This window comes from Crocodylus porosus, unplaced genomic scaffold (genome assembly GCF_001723895.1).
Source record: "Crocodylus porosus isolate Cpor-Errol unplaced genomic scaffold, CroPor_comp1, whole genome shotgun sequence".
Taxonomy (NCBI): Eukaryota; Metazoa; Chordata; order Crocodylia; family Crocodylidae; genus Crocodylus; species Crocodylus porosus.
Genome location: NW_017728948.1, coordinates 75158249 through 75182921, shown reverse-complemented (window position 1 = coordinate 75182921; position 24673 = coordinate 75158249). Strand labels below are relative to the sequence as shown.

The following is a 24673-nucleotide window of genomic DNA, read 5'->3' as shown; positions in this document are numbered from 1 at the left end:
TCAGGGGGGACCAACAGGCACTGGGGGAGTCCCTGTTCCCCCTGAGCACTGCCAGGAGTGACCAGGAATAACGGTCACAAGCTGGCAGAGGATAGATTTAGGCTAGATATCAGGAGGTGGTACTTCACTGTCAGGGCAGCTAGGATCTGGAACCAACTTCCAACTTCCAAGAGAAGTGGTGCTGGCTCCTACCCTGGGGGTCTTTAAGAGGAGGCTAGATGTATATCTTGCTGGGGTCATTTGACCCCCGTACTCTTTCGTGCCATGGGAGGGTGTTGGACTTGATGATCTGCTCAAGTCCCTTCTGACCCTAGAAACTATGAAACTATGAACGCCTATACACATGCAGGGAGCCTGCTCTGACATGCTGGAAATCCAGTGAGTTGGAGTAGGCTCAATTAATCGTGTCTGCTGGAGTGCAGAAATGAATGCTCTCTAGCAGACTCTAGTAGTCTAGTGTCATATGTATCAGTGTCCCCACACTGAAAATGGTGGTGGTGGGGTGCTTTGAACTAAAGGTCATTTAATAAGCTTTAGTTCAAAGCATCCTGCCAGAATTTTTCAGTGTGGGGATGCTGATACAGGCACACCTGCTTAGCGCTATTTTGCTTAGCACTATAACGCTATTTAAAATTGATACCTGATTTCACTTAGTGCTCAGCGAGTTTCATTATAATGCTTGCAGTCTCCATCTTGGGTCATTAAACACAACTGTGGTTGCCATCTTGGGTTGGCAAATACTTTCAGTTTTGCTTAATGCTTGTTTCACTTAACACTAGTTTTTTCAGGAACCAATTAAGAGTGTTAAGCAGGGGTTGACTGTACATGTGATGCTCAGGCATTTTCAATTGGTGCAACTCGCTAATTAAAGCACCCCCCCCACACACACCTCCCAGAGAATGTGTAAAAATGCCAAATGGGACTTTCCAGATTTAAAGCTATCTTAGTCTGTGAATCAGCTGACCCTGTTAGCACTAGTATCTGTGGTTCCAGGAGGAGCAAACAGTTCAAAAGACTGTGTGGTTAAACTGTGAGATAAACAATGACTTGAAACTTAAAAATAAAGTCCTACAAAAGATGGAAACTTGGCCATACTATTAAAGATTACTAACATAGTGCAGCATGAACATGTAGTGACAAAATCATGATGGCCAAAAAATAAAATGATACACAGCTGATTTGACAGACGATCCCTAGGACAGTCCACTTTTACACAAAGTGAAGCACATCATTAATTAATACAGTGATAACTGTGGAGTTGCCTTTGGTTTACACAAGCAGCTCTTTTAGGGCCTGGCACTAGGTTTCAACAACCCTGGGGAAGCATACAGTTATGATTTACAACAGATGAAAAAATGGGAACAGAGACTGTGTTCACTTCATAATAGAATAGGCCTTTTGATAAGGGAACTCCAATAGTTTTCCATACATCATGCAGCTTAAAATCTACAAAAATGATACATAAGACTGTAACCCAGGTGGTGGCCCAATAGTTGCCACTCCTGCTCAAATATCAGGGATGGTGTGGTGAGAGCGGGGCAAGGCTTCTGGCCAGCACCAATTTACTTTCCAGCTGGCCCCTGCTCCCCACAGAGCAGCCCGTGGTCCCAAGAAGATCTAACACTTAACTGATTTAACTATTTACACTTTATTTACAAAACAAGAATAACAGGAAAGGTTATTTACAAGTGAACTTAAATGGCATAACCAGAATCACAAAACAAACCTGAATGCATTAGGCAACACTTGACTCAAGAACCACAGGTAGGGTAACTGGCAGCTTTCAGCCACTGCTGAGATGCTACAGCGAGGAAGCAGGGTGCTCATTTCCAGCAGCTCCAACTGGCTTCCCAATAAGAGACAGACTGCAACAATGTAGGCTCTTCTGGTCTGCAGCAATCAAATTGTATCAATTGGGAGTTGAACAGGGTAGAATAGAATTTCACTTGGGCACCTAAGTCTACTTGCAGCTCTAAGTCTGCTTAGAAGCCTAAAACAGAATAGAAACTGCTCCTCTGTATTATATAATTGTCCCTTAACCTGCTAGTATAGGAGGAAAACATATGCCTAAGCCAGATGGATCTCAGAGTTCTTGATCCTGGCCAATAAATAAACTGCAAAGACATTTCCCATGGAACAGGACACCCAGAGCTTTCATGTTGCCTCTTAGGGGAATCAGATTAGTTGCCATTGCTGGTCTTGAAAAAGAAACACTGTCCTTCATAAGGGCTGGCATGCCTGACATCAGCTGTTTCAGTTTGTTTCAATGGCCTATCACCTCATGAGATGGTACAGGAATGACTTCTTGGCTTCCCTCCTGGAGAAAGAGGAGGAGGAGGAGTGGGAGCAGGTTTCAAAAAGAGTTTTCTGGGAACATATCAAGTAATGAATGACTGTGCCTGCTAATCTGCTGTTGGAACAGGGTAAGACATATGGCATAGCAGTTGACTGGGTTGTTTCTTAATTTCACTCAGGTTAAGTATCAGAACACAGGACATGAAGCAAACATAAGTCTGGTTTTGTATAAGCCTTTGAAAAATAGACTTTTTCTAAAACCCTGCTAATAATGGACCTCCCATATTTATCTAATGAAAGTTCTCTCCTGCTAAAACTCTTGCTGATTTCCTAAAATGTTATACACATAATAATTTTAACAATTCAGCTGCCTAAAAGCAGAGAAAATATTGAGAAGAAAAAGTACATAATGTTCAAGAAAAAGCATAAGCAGTCAGTGACAAGTCTGAGGACTGTTAACATTGCGTACAAGGCCATACCCTGAAAGATCTGCCAGGTCAGCTGTTCTGTGGTATATCATTTAATGTCGAAAAACTTCTAGACAATTTGTTCACATCACAATAAAAAAACCCACTACTCTGCAGGGCAGGGCCTACCTCATACTAAGTGCACAATACAGTTCTCCTAGTAAGCACGTACTGCAGGACTCACAGTCTAAATCAGGACTGCCCTTTGGCTGCAAGGTGTGATACTGCTCAGACAGAAGTTATGGCCTTTATGCAGAAATTAGATAAGCTTTTATGGCTGGTGTTCTGTTGGGCTAGATGGCAATGGTGTTTACCATCTACAATAACCACAAGACAATCCTACAAAAATTGCATTTTACTGTTTAAAAAAATAATCATTCTGAGTATTCACCAGGTGCTGCTTATTTTGCAATGGAGATCATGAAATGGCATCAAGTGCAAGCATTCACAGGAAGTATGATGGAAATGAAAGAAGAAAATGCAAACATTTTCTAATTCAAAGGCAGATTTATGAGAACCAGCTCTGACTAAGGAGGGTTGTATGATAGCTGGTACAAAACCTTTCAGAGTAAGCTCTTCTTCCTGAACAAATGATACACTGCAGAGGAACCTTCCCTTTGGGGAAATTACCAGCCAGCTCAAGTGGTTTCTGAGATGGATTCTGGGACAAGTTGATTGGGTTCATGCTCTGCTAGAGAGAATTCCTCTGTGGGGCAGACAGGAGGACTGAAGTGAACTGTTGAGAGCAACTAGATCTCTTGGTATGGGCAGAATTTGGAATGGGACCAAGGTTGGGAGGAGGGGAGATGCTGGCTGTGAGGAACGCTTTGACTTACAATATACAAAATCCTGGCTGCAAGAGGCCTATTTGCTTTGAATGTAGCTTTCTGAACCTGAAATTGTGGACTGTTTCTGTCACAGCAAGTAATGGTGGCTTACTTGACACATGATATTAAGGAATAACTGTGTTAGTTTTATGTACAGATGAATAAAATGGTCCTAGCTCAGTTTACTATTCAGTGCAACTAGCTGCTGGGACAGGGGTTTGGACTCACATTTGAGCCTCAGCTCCTAGATCAGACCAGATAGTGAGTACCACCAAGAGAACACGCTTTGTCTGCCCAAGGTAAGGGAATACCATGATGGTTGGCAGTGGCTGTTCTGAATAATTCACAAACTGTGTCACCAGTGACTGATGAGGCTTGACAGTATCCAAAAAGGGACTGGCCATCTGTACAGACATATAGAATATCCAGTTCCACCAAAATGATTGAGATTAGTGCACATACAAAACCCAAGAATTAAAGAAGGGATTGAAACTCTCCTGCTTTGGGCCGTAAACTGATCATTAAAGGTCCTTGTACAACATGATGCTGTCACAATGTACACATGACAAAAATTTCCCTTTGTGTGGCTTGGCTTAATGGTGTTACACATTACATGTATGTGACTTTTGGGGATTTAGTTTAGTTTGCAATAATGCAAACTCATTTATATCCTAATGTGGTTTAGTTTGCAACAGTGCTACTTAGAACATGGCAGCCATTAGTCAGTTCACCCTCTGGCCACAGGAGAGGTGGGCAGGTAAACACTGCAGAAAAAAAAGGATTGGGCCCCTCTCCGCTTCTGCCTTCAGCAGGCTTGTGCAGCCAGCAGAATGTCTGGGGCTGCCTGAGAATAGGTTGGCTTGCCCCTGGGCCAGCGCAGGGAGACAGCAGGAAGGTGGCTGGGTGTGCTGTCAGCCAGAGAAGATGGCTAGGATGATGCACAGTGTGTGGGGGCACCCTGGTGGGCTGCTAGCTTCCCTGAGCCCATCTGGGTTTCCAACACTGTGCACTGTCCCCACCACCTTCTCCAGCTCCCAGCAAACCCAGCTGCCCTGCTGCCACCTCCCCATGCTGTCCCAGGGGCAAGCCAGCCCCTTCCTGGGTGGCTCCAGGCATCCTGCTGGCCATAGGAGCCCACTGAAGGCAGAAATGGTGAGCAACCCAGTCCTTTTTTTCTGTGGAGTCTGCCCACCTCTCCCACGGCTGGCGGGGTGAGCTGACAGATTAATGGCACAAATTAATGCTCCCCCCCACCGGCTGCCAGAGAGGTGGGCAGGCTGTGCTGGAAAGAAAAAAAGGATCAGGCTCCCTTCTGATCACTTCTGCCTTCAGCAGGTACCTGTAGCTACCAGGACAATAACATATATACAGTGATGGAAAAATAAAACTCACCACTTCAATTAAAAACTCACCATTTCAACTTAGAGGAAATAGAATGCAACCCTAAAGACTAAACCGCCTTCACATGTACAAGTGCCCTATCTAAAGACAACTAAGAGGAAACTTTCCCTTTCAGCATGTTATTTTATAATAGCCAAACAAAGGATTTTTGATTTTCCTATCAAACACGTCATATGTGCTGCTGTTAGAGATAGAAGAGTAGCTAATATGGACTACCAGTCTGATTCAGTATAGCTCTTCTCAGTTTTGGTTTGATGCAGAAAAGTTCGAGAGCAAGACAGGTATGCAGTGGCTCCCCCTGGAATACGAAAGAGTCACTGTGACTTGGAGTGGGTTGGAATGAGGAAACCATAATACCAGAGCATAAAAAAAATATTGGAAGGTGATGAGTTTGCAAATTATGAACATAATTTTAAATTCCTGAAATCACTGAACAAAAACACTGCTAACACAACAGGCCTGTGCAATATTAAAACGATTAAATACAGCAGTATATGAATACATTTAGGTACTCAGTTTTTAAACAGCTGACTACTGTAATCATTTTAAAATACAGAGTGGCGCAACTGGCCAGTTGCATCAAAAAAATTCTGTAATTCCTGTATAAATCTCAAGGCATCAATAAACTAAAAAATAACAATCCATCTAAAATGATATAGAACAGATGGGTTAGACTGTAAGCACCTTGGAAAAGGAAACCTATCTTTCTTTAAAAATATTGCAGAAATGAACAGAATTCTTCAGCATAAAATAGTGGTCTAAGTGATTTCTAAGTAAAACACAATTCACTAAAAATATCAGCTTAAAAAATAACAGCTTTATTAAATATTAATCTGTCCTCATATCACAGAATCATAGAAAAAAAAAAGGCTGAAAGAGACCTCAGAAGGTCATCAGATACAGCCCCCTGCTCAAGGCAGGATCATTCATGTCTAAATCATGATCCTGAAATTTTGAATAAGTGAAATGGAGTGAGAGGACTCTACAAATTGCTCATGCTAAATATGGTATGTTGTGCCTCTGTGTCACTAGTAACCATCCTGCCCAGTCATTAATGGCTGGAAGTCATTAACAGGCAACAGGTGCTTGGAAACATGTGAACTCTTTTTCCCGGTTATTCATGGCACAAAAATACTTTAATATTTTGTGTAATAGCTAGGAAAATAAGAAGTATAGAGACAGAAGTACTTTTGGACCTATAAAAACAGCCCTTTCCAGGCCAGGGTTGAGCATTATGAATTCCATCTTTTGTGTGCTTGTAGTTAAGCAGGACCTTTCATATCCAAATTGCTTACAAAAATGTAAAGGGAAAACTGTTCTGTCACTGGTTGCAAGAGAGAAAGACTGAAATTGCTCAGATTATGGATACTAGCAGGATGACAAGAGCAGTGAGTGACAAGCTTACCCTTCTAACCCTCTGCCTCTCTCTACTAGACAGGCAGCTGACTACCTCGATTAAAAATATCACTGTGTTATGGGAAATCACAGCTGAACCCCTTCAGCAGACACTACCGCAATGTGCTGAACATAACGTTCAAGTATATATTTCTTGTGGCTGAAATGGGGAAATTGCAGAGGCAAGTGATTCTGATTCAGAACTGCTGATCTTTATTGGAAACTGCCTGGTTAGGTTGTCTCTGGGAAGCACCATGTCAAGGAAAAGCAACATGGCACTCAAGTGAAAAAATTACCCAACATGCAAAACAGCTGGTGTTTTCATGTCTAAAATGTAATAGTGCAACACCAATCTTCCTTCCTGAAGAATGCAGCAGGCACATCAGGAAGCACACCAAGAACAAAAAAGAAAGAAACCTCTGATTTGTAAGACTAAAAGAATAAAAAAAAAAATAACATGCACTGAATTGCTCATTTTAGCTGCGTGCAGCAAACTCCAGGTGGTGGGCAGACATGTACTGCTGGGTGTCAAGGTGTTTTATAAACCCCCCCAAAAACAACAGCAAAATTTAAGTACTGGCTAAAATTACAGCAGGTATTTCACTATTGCCTATTTTTTCATACAAAGCAAGTTTACTGCATGTTTAAAATCACCTCCAAACTCAGGAAGGAAGTTCTCATTCCAATTTATTTAGAATCAAATGTAGCATGACTATACAATTTTCCTCCCCAAAAGCAGAGTAGGAATGTAGCACTGGCCTCAGGTAGTGAGGCTTTTTCCATTGGGGGGGGGGGGAACCCCAGCTGGTTAAAGGGAAACACAAAGAACAAAACAAAAAACAAAAACCACCTTCCTATTTGATATGGAAAGCCTGAGCTGTGGAAAGAGTTATATATATATTTTTCTATTTCTTTCATAGGATAAAGCATCATTCGCAGACTGGCATGTGCTTTTTGTAGCCTTTTCCAGAATACAATCCTGGTAAAAAGGAAAGAAAGAGAATGGAAGAAGAATCTTTGCTCCACACTGCCCATTACACATGCAAAGCAATCAAAAGCTGTTCCAATAATATACTGGTTAGGTGATTGTCTCATCAACAGCTCTTGCTACTCCAAGTATTTGTTTATGGTGCATATGTCAGGGCATCAGATTCAGGATATTTTGGCACACATTTGCCACACATCGATTGAGAAACTAAGCAGGAAGGCAAAAAAAATGACCTAGGAATCAGAGAGTGGCAATACCCATGCAGGTTAATAGTGAGTTTTTGTCTACCATATGCAGCAAGACTCCCAGGAGGTAGCATCTTACCTGCCCTGGGCTGATGAAAGGAAGACTGGCTGAAAGAGGGATATGAAATTAATCCAGGTGAATTACAGAGGGAAAATTACTTGCTTTTAGTAACTGACACTATAACCTGGTTATGGACAGCTACTGAAAAATAAGAGAAGTGAGACCACGCCCTGACTCCTGGAACACAATCGCCTACTGTGGAGGGAAGCATAAATCATAGCTGTCTTTGTTGGTTGTGCCTGGGGAGAATGCTTTTCTAAAAACTTGTTATGTAACAGTTCATAATGCCAGCAATTCTCACAATTCAAGAGTCGACTGCATATAAAGGGCGGAGACAAATGTACTCAAAACTGAGTGAGTCAGCCTGGAAAAATCAACTCAACACAGCCTAAAGAGAGAGAGGCAGAGATGGAGAAAACAAATATCTATTCAATGAAGAAATGCCTCAATGAATAACTAGCCTGTTATTATTGGTATTACTGCAATTCCCCAAAGCTGCTAGCTCAAGCACAGACAGACTTAGTGGAAGATATTCCTTGTTCCCAAGGACTCCCACCCTTCTCAGCCTCACCCTAGATCTCTGTCCCTTCATTAAGAAATCAGCCATTCTCTCAATATTCAGGGCCTCTGAGGACATCGACTTGTTCGATTTTTACCCCTTTTATAAACCTGACATACAGGATCTTGAGTGATAAGGCAACCTGTTAATTCAGGTAATCAATCTGAACCAAATATACTGCCCTGATAAACTCAGAACAAGTCTGCTTGATTTATTCTATCAGCAATGTACAATCAAACGCTTATCACTCCACATACCAGAAACACAATGGAAAGTTTTTGTTTGGGCTGCTAAAAGGAATGCCAACAAGTAGAGAAAGTGTTTCTAGTGTGCACATATGTGAAAGTGCATGGATATATATTTTGTCCACCTAGCAAGTTACAGTGAGAACATGTGAACATTTTCCTTAAGAACAGGGTGCAGCAATGTACACAACCCCACACCTTGTTTTTAAACGGGATGTAAGAGCTAAGACTACAAAACAAGCAGGGATGAGGCCAAGAGCCAGTAAGTTACTTTGTGAACTAGAGGCTGGTGTAAACAAACCTGCCCTTTGAAAACACTCTGCTACTGTTAAAAAGCTGACACTGTAGCCATGCTGGCAAATCCCACAGTGCCTGAGGCTGCAGTCATAAACAAGATTTCATGATCTTTGATATGAAGGGAAAATTGGTAGAAAGCACTGACAAGCCTGTTTACACTCAATATCACTGTTAACCCCATTCACTTCCTTCAAGCTCCTTTCAGATTTCAGGACTCAAAAACTGCACATTATTGCTTATTAAATGGGTCTGCCAATGTTCTTCCCTTCCCACCTGAATATGTAAATTGATAATAAGGTAGGGTAAGTTGCAAAATATCTCTTAGCTTAATAATCCTCTGTGATGGTTGGGAATGGACCCCACTTTTTCTACAGCACAAAGAGCATTAGTCTCCTCATGCAGGCAGGCATCCTTGACTGCAAGGAGATGCAATCCCCATTATATGGTGGCTAGTAGTAAAGTCTTTTACACTGCTGGGTCACTGCACCCTGCAGGCAGCAAATATTTTGGACCCAGGAATATAAACAGCAAAAGGAACAGTCTCCTGCTCACTGAATTATTCTGCTGTTTTGTATTTGAGCCATGGGGGACATTTTTAACTCATATCTTGGGGTTGTAGGAAGCCCTACCTTTTCTATTCAGGCTGCAAGGGGTCTTAGCCTTTTAATGTCAGAAGCTGTGGCAGAAGAAGGCCTTTCCTTTCCTGTGACTAATTACTAAGCAAGCTCCGGAACAAGTAACACTGATTTTGAGAGTCAAACTAGGGGCACTTAAATCCATATGCACCTATAAGCATGCAAATAGTCCCAAAGTCATCACTATGACTACTACTTAAGATGATGCACATGGTGCTGAATTGGGGCCTTGTGTAGACCTTTCTTTTTTAGCTGCTCAAGCTCTTAAACAGTGAGAGCCCTCCCAAAAATGAGACAGACATCATGTGCATTCTGTCTCTACCTTCTTCCAAAGGGCGAAACTCAAGTTTTTATTCCTCTTTTTCTTTTTCCTATATTTTGAGATTAGATCATAAAATGCATCAAGGGTGTGTTTTTCTGCTGCTATAAAGTAACCAGTTTGCCCTCGTCACATAGTTAAAGGTGGCGTGCATTATGTACTGGCAGGGACTGCTGGTACAAGTAGTTACTCCACCTATTTTGGTTAGACTAAATTATCTCTTTTCACATACACAGAGACATGCCAACCCTAAAATAAAAAAGTGTTCTTTATATCAACAGTCAACATGGTGAAGCAGGGCATGGAGCATGGAGAAAGTATAACACACATTTTATAACCTGCAATATGCTTCAAACAATACTTTGTGCTTCCTCAGGCTTCTCTTATCTATGGAATTATAACAGAAGTTCTATACAAAAAATGATACTATCATTGGCAAGATACGAGTAATACAGTAAGTTATTTAAGAGGAAAACACAAAAAATTACGTCTGGTACCTAAATCTTTAGAAGTTTCATTACTGGTGTGTTTTACAAAAGGTAACATAGTATAGTGCCTGTTGAAGGGATGTTTGAAATACTTCCAAAAAAAGACAAGAGCATAGGGGAGTGTATTAACAGGAGTGTCATTTGCAGTACTGATATGGCCTCACCTGAAGTACTGTGTCTAGTTTTGGGCCCTACACTTCAAGAAAGATGTGGGCAGGTGAGAAAGAATCCAGCAGAAGGCAACAACAATGATTAGAGGTCTGGAAAACATGAGTTACAAGAAAGGCTGAAAGAACTAGGGCTGTTTAGTTTGGAGAAGAGAAGTCTAGGGGGATGGGATTTGATAACAACCTTCAGATACCTGAAGCAAAATGATAAAGAAGTTTAGTTTTTTTCCCCTGTGGCTGCAGAGGGCAGGACTAGGAATAACAGCCTCAAACTGCAGCAAAGGAAATTTAGGTTGGAGATTAGGAAGAACTTTCTAACTAGGAGGGTGGTTAAGCATTGGGACAGGTTGCTCACTGTCCATCCCTGAAAATTTTCCAACAGCAGGTTAGACAGATGTTTTATTGGGATGGCATAGTCAGAGACAATTCTGACCTGAGCAGGGGGACTAGATGACCTTACAAGATCTCTTCCAGCCCTACATTCCTATGATCCTAAAATAAGTGAAAATAATCTAAATTCTCAGATCTATTTTTCTAAAGCCCTTTCCTGTAATTAATATAGCAAATTCTTAACTTATATTAAATGGTATAACCATTCACTTTGGTTCCAGACTGAGAACAATATAATTTAGCAGAATGTAAACTGAACAGAGATGGTTTGGAAGAAATGAAACCAAATAAAAAAGTAAAATGCATCTCTACCCAAAGGAAATAAAAAAAAAATCCATTTTAGGTGATATTTTAGGTGGAAAGTTTAACACCTTTACCAAAGAGATTAGTTTTGTCGCTTCTTTATTCATCTCTTTCATCATTTTTGTTCTGACCATCTCTTCCCTCCAGCTGAAATCTCCCCCATTTAGATAGGAGCTATAGGGGTAGCAGTGGCAAACTGGCTACTGTTTAAATCTGCCATGAAAAAAGCTGTGCTACATCAGAGTTTTTGGGGCAACGTACTATGTATCAAGGGATAAGACAATTGGAGAAATACACTTTGAGAAAGAGGTACTGTAAGGAACTAATTTTTCCAAACCACAACACAGGAGCCCTGTCTGATGGCTAATTGATTAGGAGCTCCATGTCTTCCCTGTCTGCTCCCAGCCCTGATCAAATCCATCAATTGTTTCCCCCCACCAACCTTGCCTTTTTTTAAATGATGGTAGCAGAAGAAGAGAAGTTATGGGGCAGGAACAAGAGCTTCATACCTCTCTTTCCCCAGCAGTTCCAAGAAACCCTTTTCCCACAAAGAACCAGAGACAGTAAAGTGACCCTCCTTCCTGACAGAGCCAAGAAACCACCAACAGAGCAAGGAGACATGCCAGTAAGTACTGCTCAGTGTTCAGTGGCAGAGGTTTGGATATGCGTACTACCATGCTAGGGGAAACTTTGCTTGGAACCACAAATCTTCTCCATACACGGCAGAGGATACATAGGAACATAGGACTGCATGGGGCCTCACTGGGCCAACAAGTCCTGTTCCCTGCATTTGAAGGCACTTGTTATTTGAAGGAATTCCCAAATTTGCCATTTCAAGGGAAATGCTGTCTCCATTCCACATACTCTGTCCGCTCCCATATGGGCAAATATCAGAAGGCAAAGAATTTGTGTATTACGACAAGCCCAGGATATTGTTGCTAACACTGCTTTTATGAAAAAGAACCACTCTTTCTGTCCATTTTTTCTGTCAAACTCAAAGCTGAGTTTCTGAACACACTGTACTTGATAGCCTGAGCACAAACACAATACTATCCTTTTTTTTTTTTTTTAAATAGAACAGGCAGCATGTCATGGCCAGCTCACAATTTGGTGTAATTAAGATGGTAAGTAGACAGTATCTCTTATGAAACACCAGTCACTCCTCCTTTTTCTTACCCAGCTTTGATGAAAACAGTTATTCACTGGGGAAAGGGATCTTCAAAAGTTCAAGGGGTGTTGAAGGAAGGTGAAGTGCCTTGAAATTGCTTTGGCTTCACAGAAATGCTTCTCTATGAACCAATTCAGAGAAGGGCTCGTACATCTTACAAAAATATATGTCACTTTCCACACATTTCTCATGGGTAAAAAATGCCAAACAGTTACTCACACAGGATTTCTGTATGGTCATACTTATACAGTAGCCCCAGATGCTGCTGTCCCATATTGACCAGTTCTCTAAGCATCACAGTAATATGTATAATTTCCTTTGATCTGAAGGTGACCTTGCAAACAGTACTGAATTTACTTCCACATCTTTCCTCTAAATCAAGTGTTACTCTTTCCCTTCACTATCAGGGAAACTGGGACAAAGAAGGACTTTATGGCATGCCTCAAAGGAAGCCTGTGGCAAGATCAGTCTTTTTGCCTATTTCTGAATCCAGACTAAAAGGAAGCCATAACAGATTAGGTTCTTGGTGGGAATTCAAATATCTATCAGCATCTGTAGTTAATAAGGCTGGGTATCCATCTATCTTCTTCTAACATGCCTATCCTCTTGATGTCTGAGAACTGACAAAACAAAGGATACCAGCAATTAGCATTTTCACGCAACAAAGGACTGATATCTCCAAGAGCAACCATTATTATTTTATAATACTGATCCTGTAATAACTGGGTAAACACAATTATTTCTACCAAAGAAAATCATACAATGCATATAACAATTATACAACTTATCTCAGAATCTGTACATGTATCTGTATGTATGACACAAAAACAATTACATCAATAAATCTCAAAGACGCACAGAAATCTAGAATGGATGCCAGAGAAGCCTTCTGTTCCAGCTATTTTCAGGCTGCCACCTCAAAGCTTAGACCATCACAGACTTGCCAGGCAGAATAATTCCTTCCTTCCAATGTGTTGTGTTTTCTCCTTTTTTCTTTGTAAGAATCCAAGAGTGCTCTTCTTGTCCAGATTCATGGTTACACTCTTTTAAACACTACCTTTGGGAAGGCAGAAGGAAGGTGTTTCTTCCCCTCCTCTGGCATGTCTATGAGGCATCTCCCACTCCTATCCTCTCCTCATCCAGAAATTGCTTCCCCTCCCTTTTTTCTGTATACTGAGGCACTGGTCATAGAATCACAGACTCATAGAAGTTAGGGCTGGAAGGGACCTCAGAAGGTCATCTAGTCCAACCCCCTGCTCAAAGCAGGACCAGCCGCAACTAGATCATCCCAGCCAAAGCTTTGTCCAGCCGGGTTTGAAAACCCCCAAAGATAGGGCTTTCACCACCTTTCTGGGCAACCTATTGCAGTGTTTTAGTACCCTCCTAGTGAGAAAATTCTTCCTAATATCTAACTTAAACTTGCCTTGCTGCAACTTGAGATGGTTGTTCCTTGTTCCGTCATCTGCCACCACTGAGAATAGCCTAGCTCCATCCTCTTTCGAACCCTGCTTCAGGTAGTTGAAAGCTGCTATTAAATCCCCTCTCACTCTTCTCTAGGCTAAATAAGCCCAGTTCCCTCAGTCTTTCCTTAGAAGTTATGTGCCCCACTGCCCTCACCATTTTTGCCGCCCTCTGCTGGACTCCCTGATTTGTCCACATCCTTTTTGTAGTGGGGGCCCAAAACTGAACACGGCACACCAGATGTGGTTTCACCTGTGCTGAATAGTGGGGAATAATTATTTTCCTTGAATACACCTACCAATGCAGCCCAGTATGCCGTTAGCCTTCTTGGCAACTAGGACACGCTGCAGGTTCATATTCAGTTTATTGTCTACTGTAACCCAAGTCCTTTTCTGCAGAGCTGCTGCCCAGCCCATCAGCACCCAGCCTGTACCAGTACATGGGATTGTTCTGTCCTAAGTGCAAGACTTTGCACTTGACCTTGTTGAACCTCATGAAATTTCTTTTGGCCCAATCCTCCAGTTTGTCTAGGTCATTCTGAATCCTAGTCCTCCCTGCCAGTGTATCTACTACACCCCCCAATTTAGTCTGCCCTGCCAGGCATTCTACTATGCATAACTCTTTTTGCTTGCCCACCAGGGTACCCCAGAGGCAGCCCTCTCTTTTCTTCTCTGTATTTTGATATCCTCAGTAGTGCCAGAAGCTGCGTTCCTCTTCTGTAGCACTACTGGAAGCAGAGAAGCCTCAGTAGAAGTAGCAGTATGGAGCTAGGGGGATGGAGGGTGAAAGGTACCTCTAAATCCAACACAGCAGCCACAGCTGCAGCCTATGTTGGCTGAGAGAGAAGTTGCAAGGCAGATTTACAATTCCAAGTCCCAATTCCTCAAAGATGTCAGGAACAACTTGGGACACAGGGTAGGAAACTGGCATGCTAATGAACAAAACAGAACTGCCAGCAAGCAAGAATTTACAGCTAATTCATTTCCCAAATAAAATAGAGCACTTTCCTCTTGTAGCCTGTTGCTAGTTTCCATGGAAATCGATCACTCCTCCCTAATTAAAAACGAACCTCATCTGGTGCTTAATGTCCCATATCCTGTATCAAGCCAACACAGGATACACTCTGTCCCATATTTCAGCGGTAATCATGTGGCAAATCACACACTACAAAAGAAAAGGATGAATTCATACCACAAAAGCTTTAATGTTGTGCTGTGTTGCTTCAAAACATGGGCTTCTCATAAAGTTACTTTTTGTTTTTTGGAAGGATAAGCAGTTACAATATGCAAGACTTAAAAGATTTCTGTTTCTTTGCTAAAAGGCAGTTGTTGTTACTGTACTTACAAATCCTGCACCGCAAAACTGAGTAAGATTTCCAATAAGGCATTAAATTGGGCCTAATAAAGGCTTGTAACATCTGCTGTGCTTTTCAATTATTAGCAGGCAGTGTGATGAGGAACTTCTGTCTATCTCCTGTGCAGTGTGTTGGGCAGTGACTCCATCTCCCCTGTCTAGAAGAGAATGGCCAGTGGTGTCTCTATGTTGTTAGGTATCTACTAGCCCCATCCATGCTTTCCCTCTGCACTGGGTTACAGAGAGCAACTGCAGCACTGTGCTCCGTGACACACATGGGGTGCAACCTCACTGTGTGGGCCAACCCATCTCCCTATGTTGTAGTGGAATTAAATCACTTTTACAGTAGCCTGGGGCCTCTGCCTACAGCAGAGACACAGGGATTTTCTCTTAAAGTAGGGGCACTGAAGGGTTGATATAACCCATGGAATACTAATGAAGATACTGATTTACCTTGAAGTTCCTCAGAGATCCATTACACTTGGGCAAATGTACAGGCATTAAAAGTCCTCTTCCTCCTTCTGTTTAATCTTATAGAAGTGACTGCTCTGTAAACCCTATTAGAAGAATATGCCCTCCTGTAGCACGTGTCCTATCACAGGAGTGTCTTTTTTACCTAATGACAATCACATCTTAAAGTCCTAAACCTCCTGTCTCTCTGACTACATAATCATGTGCTGCTTAGTCAAGAAACATATCCACATATTGGTCTTAACCTTTGTTAAGCAGCTTCCATAGCATTGCGACATACTGCCACTTCCCAGTTACAAACCTTTACCAAACAGGCTACATTTATATACATGTACAATTGCATCTGATGGAAAACTAACTATCTTCTTTGCATTTGCACATGAGAAGGTGTTGGTGTGCACTGCTCCATTGGAGGGGGATATGCATTTTAAATAACTGTAGCTCTATTTTGCAGCATTCCCTGTATCTAGATACATATCTGCATGAACTCATGTATCCAGAAAGAACACAGTAGGACTGCAATCAGCACTAGACATCAGTACATAAAGAAAACACTGGCAAATCATGTTTTACCATAATTAATTAATTTTGTTTCCATAAAACATTAAGTGTACCTTAAAAAACTACTGGGGCAAACCCTCAAAACAGCTCAAGTCCTTCTATGAGAGCATGGTTAAGAAATACAAATATTTTTCTTAGCTATACTCATTGGCTCACAACATTAGGGTTTTAAAGTTGCCCTTTATCTCCCCTTCCTCCCCCTCAACCAAGGAATGTAAAATTGAGGCAATTATGAAAATGGCTCTGTGGCCACGTTGCAAAGAGTGTTTGGGCATTTTCGAGTCTGTGTGAATAATTTCCTCTCTGTTTTAGGAGCAAAACATTCTATTTGAAGCAAATGATAACACCTTGCAGGCCCTACAGAATGGGGAAGAAACTGGATCCTTTAAGGTTAAATCTGAGAATCAGCAGAATTTGCTGTACTGCTACAAAGCTACACATCTGCTTTGTGTTCCAGCCATACAGTAATATTCAGATTCTAAACACATTCACATAAGCATTTTATAGAAAGGAAGGAGCACTAACCTGGAGAAGAATGCAGCACTGTTAATGAAGATTTCATCTGCTAAATCCATCTCCTCCAAGCATGAACTACTGTCAGTTAATCCGAGGCTGACCTGAGGAATTCCAGCTGATGGACCCGGTTGTGGCATTAAGCATGCCTGGAGAGAGTCGTCCCTTATGCACCTTGCTATCTAAAGAAGCAAAGAAAATAAAATATGAAAATGAAAAAAGGGCACAGCAACCTTTCTAGTGAATATGTGGCAGAAAGACATCTTAGCACAGTGTACAAGTAACAAAGAATGTGACAGCCTGCAAACCATTTGCATAAAATGCATATAAAACCATTTTTTAAAATCTGCTGAAGAACATACCAATTAAGACAGAAAAGATGCATCAATTGCCCATATTCTTTGTCAGGGAAACAAGCAAGAGAAAGGTAGCTGCAATTACTGGGAAGTTAATTTCTAGATCATGGCAGGATATCACAGATGAAAAAGAAGATGATAAATGAATTCTTGCTTCTACTGAAATGAATTCAGTAGGTCAGCAGAAAAAATAGAATGTAGAAAAATGCACCCTCTCAGTGTGGCAGCTCATACTTTTAAAGTTTTCCTGCAGTCATTATCCCATATACTTGTTTAAGAGTTTTCAAACCCATCCAAACCCTCTCTAAAGCCTTATGAGCATAGGGGTAGATGTGAGTGTAGGAGTTCCCACGAGTATCTCCAGAGGTGTAACAACACAGCCAGATACTCTAAGCAGCTATGACACGTTGGGTGGCTGCGGGGGCAGTTGTTGTTTTTTGCCTCTGTGCCTTCCACCCAGTGCCAGATTTAGGCTTAAACTATTTAAGATATAGCTTAGGGCCTCACAATATGATGGGCCTCTAAATAAGAAAAAAACCCCATGGATATTTTCACTTTAATATGACAAAAATATACATATATATGGCTCCACAGTTATTATTCATATTGAGTTTATAAATTTGTTCAGGCATAACAATAATTCATCTTAAAATTTCAAGAAAATCCATTTTCGTGGATTTTATGGATTATTTTTATCATATGGGGCCTCTTAAGGTGGACATAGTTTAAGGACTCAGCATGTCATTGCCCCACACCCCAGTAGTACCTGGGGAAACTGCCCCAGTCATGCTACTAAGTACCACAGCTAGGAAAGTGATGCTGAAATTGGTAACATAGTGTTGGAGAGAGAGTTCATGTTTCAACAGGTCCAAAGGAAACATTTCCTACTACCACCTGGATTCCCATTAAGAGGGAGGAGGGGGGGCACCATGTAATATTTTTCTAATGTAAAATGAAGAGCTGACTTATGGGGAAATGATACCCTGGACAAACTTATATTTTAGTACCTCTCCACCACCTCCCCAGTCACCATGCTGCTGCAGGCAAAGGCAGGGGCAGGCAGGCAGGGGCATGGGGCACAGTCCAGCAGGAAGGCACAGTGGCATGGTGCACCAGGTAGGTGGGCAGGCAGGAACCACTGCTGCTGTGTAGGAGGCAAGCCGGGTGGACTGCAGCAGAGGCCAGTCTGCTTGCAAGTGCCTGGTCCGGCTCCTCCTGAGCAGGGGTTGGAGGTGGGGGGAGGGTTGGGCTGGGCACCATTCCTCCTGCTTGGGGCGCCGATTGGCCAGGGTTGGGCAGGGTGGCAGCAGAGTGCTGTTAGGAGTGTAGGCTGTTGATGTATGTGTGCATATGTGCGGAGGGTACCCCACTGACTACAACACCGGGGCGATCATCCACATCGCCCCCCCATAAGGCTGGCTGTGGTAAAATAAATACTGTACTAAATATATCTGATGTTGATTTTTCTTTGCCCAAGAAAAACAAATACAGGTTGCAGTGTGGGTCTTAGAGGAAGGGGAGGTGTCCTGGAAAAGGGAAAGCTTGGGCTTTCAATTTTCCATTGTAGGTTGTTACACTGGCCATTCATTTAGCCACTATTTTTCCAGGCATATAACCATGCATGAAAGAAGGCTCAAGTTTCTGTGGTAGATAAGGGGATAAATTAAGGGTACAGAGGATCATAAGAAGCACTTACACTTGTTCACACAGGAGAAGACATAGAGGGGGAAGGTGGGATTAATATTACATGTGTTTGGGAATTTTACATGCAAACCTTGATTAAAGTTTCACCAAAAAAAAATTCTCAGCTCTAGACCCCTCCCAGAATAGCAAATGGCTTGACGGTTACAGGCATTCATCTAGGATATAGGAGATCCAGGTTCAAGTTCCTGGTTTGAGTAAGGCCTGACAGGGACTGGGCACCAGATCTCCCACACCCCAAATAAAGTATGACTACCAAGTCCATCAGGCTCTTGCTTTCCTCTCTTTGATCCTTCAGCAAAACCTACAAAAGCTCTCAGTTTCATCCCAATGCATAATGGGAACAATTTTGAAATGTTGAGAAATTTTGTAGGACTGGCAAACTACCCTGCACAGCTTTAATTAAGAGGTACTGAAAGTAAGTCAGGCATTTCAGTAAGTCAGGCATTGTGGATCGTTTCTTTTGTCAGTTAAAAGTGAAATCAGCAATAGTTGAACTGGGCCAAGTGACATTTGCTCATTGTCTCTGGATTTGAGCCTCTAGACTGTATGCTTAGGGCAAAATCCTGGCCTCAATGACGTTAATGGGCATTTTGCCATCCACTTCCCTTGTGCCAGCATTTCACCTTCAGAATATTACTCACTGGTGTCAGGTTCTGCCACACTTATTCATGCAGCAGCAATAGACTGTTGAAATCAATGGGAATGTGTGCATCAGAATGATCATCAGAATCTGGCCCTTAGCAAGTTGGCTTGGTTTCAGAGCAGCTGAAGAAACAGAGAAACAAAATGTACTTTGGGGGTTGGAAGGCAGGTGTCTATCACTAGCAACAGGAGAGGCAGGTCATAGGGCAGGGCTCAAGCACTGTGGTGCTGGCTCATTATGTTTGCTGGATATTTTTTTTTGGTAAGGTGGCATCGCTACATTTATCTTGGCCTTGTTGATTTCACAAAAGCCAATACAACATAATAAGAAGGATAGATGCTGATGGATACAAAAAACATTTGGTTTCACTGCTGTGGAAGCTCTGAATACTGAGTACATGTAAGATGCCAATGCTAAAAACTTTGAATAAAATGGCACTTGGTTAGCTATACTTCAGAGTTAAAGAACAAAAGATCTGATCCAGAGCTCCTACAAACGCAACTTGCCTTTTACTCCCTGAGACAGGCCAGCTGCTTCATGCATTTACTGTATGGCATGCAATACTTTCCCATTTTTCAGTAGTTGGATGAGAAGTGAACTATTGGAAATTACATCATTAACAACAAATATATGCCCTTTAGTACACCCTAGTTCATTAGAAGGCATACCCTCTATCAGTGTAAACATGTTTCCTGTAGGTGGCAAGAATAATTTTTCTTTTAAACCTGGTACCCAAACGGTTGTTTTCTTGATCCTGTACATTTTCCTAAACCAATAAATTCCTGTTTATACAGGACCTAGTACAACTGGGATCTTTCAGATTGTGGCTTTTAGGTGCTGACACAACATTAAATAATTAGACCAACTCCTTTAAAGTCACAGGGCATGTCTACATGAAGCATTTACTGCAGTTACCTAATTAGCTATGCAGTAAAGTCTCCGTGTCTACATGTGCAGCCCTATTAGGCTGCAGTAAACTAATTCACTCTGCCATAGTTTCTAGGGTCAGAAGGGACCTGAGCAGATCGAGTCCGGCCCCCTGCCATAGGATAGTACTTGTAAATACTTGCTTTAGTGCATAGCAATGTATGTGTAGATGCTGATGGGACTGGCTGAGGCACAAGGGTGCTTCAGTGTGGAGGCTGCCTGCTGTCTAACCCCACACTGGAGCACCCTCATGCCTCAGCCAGTTCCTCGGTAGCACATTGGTAGCACATTGAGCCAGGTAGGAGCAACTCCAGGCTGGCAAACTGACTCCCTGGGCCCCCTGCCAGCTCTGATCCAGATCAACATATTGTGGTCCCAGGCTCATGTATAAATGTGGTGCCCAGGAACAATAAACTCTGGTGCACTATGTGCCATAGTTTATTGTTTTGCATTAATTGCACATGTAGATGTACCCACAAAAACAGACAACTTCTTCAATAATATTTTCTTCGCTACACTGTATATAAATAAGTGAAAAAAAGAACAAAAGCTCCAAGAAAAATACAAGGCTCTCGTCAAACTTGAAAGCAGTTTGCCACTGGGGAAAGAAGGACATTGCACTCTCCCAGGTTTAAAACAATTCTAATACAGCACTGAAGTGAATGATGAATAAATGAGGTGTACTTGCCAAGGTGCCTAACAGTAGCAATCTAAGGCTAGGGAGCTACCATTACATCTTTTCCATACTGCAGGAACACTGATTGCAGGACATAAATAGTGCAGCCCAAAGACACTACTTCCAAACATTACATCTGCCTCACCCAGCGTAAAGTGCTAGAAAAAGAAATAGGATGAGGCCCATTTGGCAAAGGTGCAAAACTTACAGGACACCATGTGCCAGACTGAATTTGTTATAGCCATTCACTCTCTTTGGCCTGTGACATTCTGACTTTGATAACTTGGCACTTTTCAAATAAAAATTGAATTATTGGTCTGGTGTCCAAAGAGGAAAACAAAGGACCTGGTGGAGCTTTCATTCTTTTAAAATATTTTTTCTCTTTTGTCTTTCCAACAATGATATTGTGACTTGTTTAAACAATGACACTGCCAATGGAAGAGGCGTGGCTCATATGTATTCTCTGTGGGGCAATTTTGTCTGGAAGGTCAGATTTTACTTTAGGATTTCATTGCACAATTACAACACACCAATTTTAGTACAGAAAGGAAGGAAAAGACAGAAACCAGTGTTCTGAGCTCCAGCCTATCTGTAACCTAACATTATGCTAACTCTGTAATGCAATATATATGTTCAACCCAGCTTAAATTTGACTGTGGGATGAATGTGCTTATCGTCCAACAATTTAAACATTTTTCTTTAACTCTTTCTGAGCAAAATCCTGCCTTCAGTTACATCAGTATAAAAATGAAATAAACTCCCTTGAACTCAGTTACTCTACATCTGCATGGGTGAAATAGAAATCAGACTTCCCCCACTCAAGTGGAACCTTCGTAATCCATGACTGTAACTTAATACAAGTTCTCAACAAGTCTATAAAAAGTGCTTTTAAGAACAGCAAAACCCAAGCATTTTACCTCAGAGGAACTGCAGAAGTTCACTGAAGATCGGGGGGGTCAGGAACGTATGCAGCCTAGAGAGTGCTGAGGGGAAGCACTAGTACGACTGGCGATTTTTAGCCATCTTTGTCCACTTTCAGGGCAGTACTGAGTGCTAGGGGAAGGATCACCAGGTGAAACATAAAAGTGTCAACCCACAGGAAGCATGATACTGCATGGGCTGGCTCTTGTCCTGCAAGGAGGATATGCAGGTTTGTTGTTTCTAAAGCGCTCTTCTGTGCATGCATGTGTATGTGCACATGCACACACACATCCATGCCCCTCTTCTGCAGAGTTTAAGTTCTGCTCCTGATTCAGGAATGGCACTGCAGCTCCAATTGCCCTTGGTTGATCTGGCAAAAGCAAGTCACATTCCTCCTCCAGGGCATCAACACAAGGATGTTATAAATTATACAGCAGCAAACTCACTGATCAATATCTAGAGGTCCCATAACTTGGCAGTTCAGAAATCATGAATGTCATATATTATCTGGTGGTTATAATACCACCTCTAACTAGAGGTGTTGCAAGCTTTTTAGTATCCAGGGTAAGGGTGGGGAGCATGGAATTGTACTGACCACTAGAGAGCAAGGGGTGGGGGGAAAGCAGATAGAGAGAGAAAAAAAAAAAAGAGTCTCCCCTGGGCTCTCCTCATTTGAGTAGCAGCTGCAACTGCTTCTGTTTTAACAGCATGGGCTGGCCTGCAGCTGCTGAGGGACTGGTAGTGGCACTGGGGACTGCTCCTGGTGTCCCTTTGCTCCCTCACCCGCAGGGGCAGGGCTGAGCCCCCGTGTCATAGTCCCCACAGGGAAGGGGCATCATTCCACCTCCTTATCCCCCAGCTGATACACTGGTGGGCATGCCACTCCCTCTACCCAGCTCCTTATGGCTGTGCTACTCAGGGCTCTATATGCCATGGAAAGACTCCTGGGGACAGGGGACATAGTGACATCTTAAGTCAGTGCCCTCTTGTCCTGCTCTAGTTATGCTACTGCCTGTAGTCACAATATTGATTGATGCTGTAGTAATAGCTCTCCTAGAAAAGTTGCATGCCAGTATCAACCCTTGACATTTGAGTGAGGATTTGACCACTTTGTGAAAGAATCCATGTCACAAAGCACTAACTGGAAAACTATGTGTAAAAAGGGGCAATGTGTCAAACTTGTACTTACCTCAGCCTTTCCTAGCCACCTTGTGTTGGACAACAGTCCCCCATATGGTTTCCACTAGGGTCAAAATTTGTCCTATACTACAAAGATTTCCTGTGATCGTAGAGTTATCACTGCAATTCCTCCCAAAATAGAGCTATGTAAAAGCCACAAGGCTGCATTTTGCAGCCAAGTGCATTCTTAAAGAAAAGGAAACCATCATAGGCAAATCGTAGGGGAGGCATGGGGGGGGGCATATGCCCCCTCTTCTCCCCCCAAGATTGGCCACCACCACCTCCGCCAGGTTCTGTGGACTGTTGCTGCTCGCCACTCCTCCCCAGCCACCTCCGCCATCTTCTGCAGGCGGTTTCCACTCACCACTCCACTGCTGCCCACAAATTGTGACCCCCCCCCACCCCCGCTGCCACCCCAGTCTTGGGAGGCACCAGTCATTCATAGAAACCATTCTACATTAATTGCAAATATCTTCTTGTGTAGGCAAGCAGCTTTACCCCTCTCAGGCTGACCTTTGGAAAAAGCAAGGTATTTCTGATTTTTGTTTGCATCTTTTGCTTTAGAAAATTTATCTAAATTTCACACCATATTAGCAAATGAATGCTAACTTTGCTATACTGCTTTACACTGGAGGGTAAGGCTGGGATCCAGAATGACCTGGGGAAACTGGAGAAATGGTCCAAAAAAAAAAAAATCAACCAGATGAAATCGAACTAGGACTCATGCAAAGGTCTATGCTTTGGATGGAATAACTGCATGTGAATATACAAACTGAGAAATGACTGGCTAGGTGGGAGTACTGCAGACAAGGACCTGGGATTTCAAGTGGACCATAACCTGAATATGAGCCAAGAGTGTGTTCTTGTTGCAAAAAAAGTCTACAGCACAGTGGCTTGTATTACCAGTTGTGTCACTTGCAAATCAAGACTCGGGAGCTAGGAGCAGCGGGGAGAGGAAGGACACAGGCACACGTGTATGCCCCCTTACCTGACCCGGAGCAGAGGCGAGAGCAGCAGGGGCAAACGGAGCAGCAGCAGGGGCAGCACCAGCTGATCCCCCTAAGGTAAGTGGGGCAGAAGGGCCGACGCAGCTGAGCCGGATCCGGAGGGGAAGCCCCCCGGATCCCTCTTAGCTGAGCCGGTAGGGAGCCATGCTCCCAAGCATGCAAACAGGCGTGGTCTGGAATAGTGCGTCGGCGTTTGCGCCGGCGTTAGCACCAGAGGGGGAGCAGGAGAGGCCCAGAGGCTGACTCGTGTTAGCGCGGGTCAGAGGACCTGAACTCAGCTAGAAACTCAGCGACTCCTACGATGTTGTCGACATGGATAGCTGCCAGAGCCCCTGCTGGGGGGGCGCGGCCTTCCCGGGGCTTGTTTGAGGCCTCCACCCAGACGGAGCCCACAGAGGGGCTGGCGTCCCTCAACCCCCTGGCCTGCGGGAGCTGCCCAGCAAGGCCTGGGGGGGCAGGGACTGGAGACCCCCACACCTGTCCTGCAGGCACCCGCCTTAAGGCCCTGGAGGCATGGGTGAGGGAGCTCCAGGAGGAGGTTATCAGGCTGAGGGGAATCAGGGAGGCAGAGGAGGAAATTGACAGATATTTTCTTTCCCTGCAAGGTTGTACGACCAAGGAGGATGCACCTCAAGATGAGCCCTCCACTGC

General features: G+C 42.9%; 1 protein-coding gene across 3 annotated transcripts in view; it reads right to left on the bottom strand.

Moving 5' to 3' along the window:
• The window catches only part of FAM13A (family with sequence similarity 13 member A), a 236904-nt gene that overhangs the window by 101954 nt on the left and 110277 nt on the right, over window positions 1-24673 (bottom strand). For all 3 annotated transcript variants that reach the window (XM_019552864.1, XM_019552862.1, XM_019552863.1), the window contains exon 7: window positions 16622-16791. In XM_019552864.1, the coding sequence (XP_019408409.1) occupies window positions 16622-16791 (170 nt within the window). The remainder of the gene's footprint in view (window positions 1-16621; window positions 16792-24673) is intronic.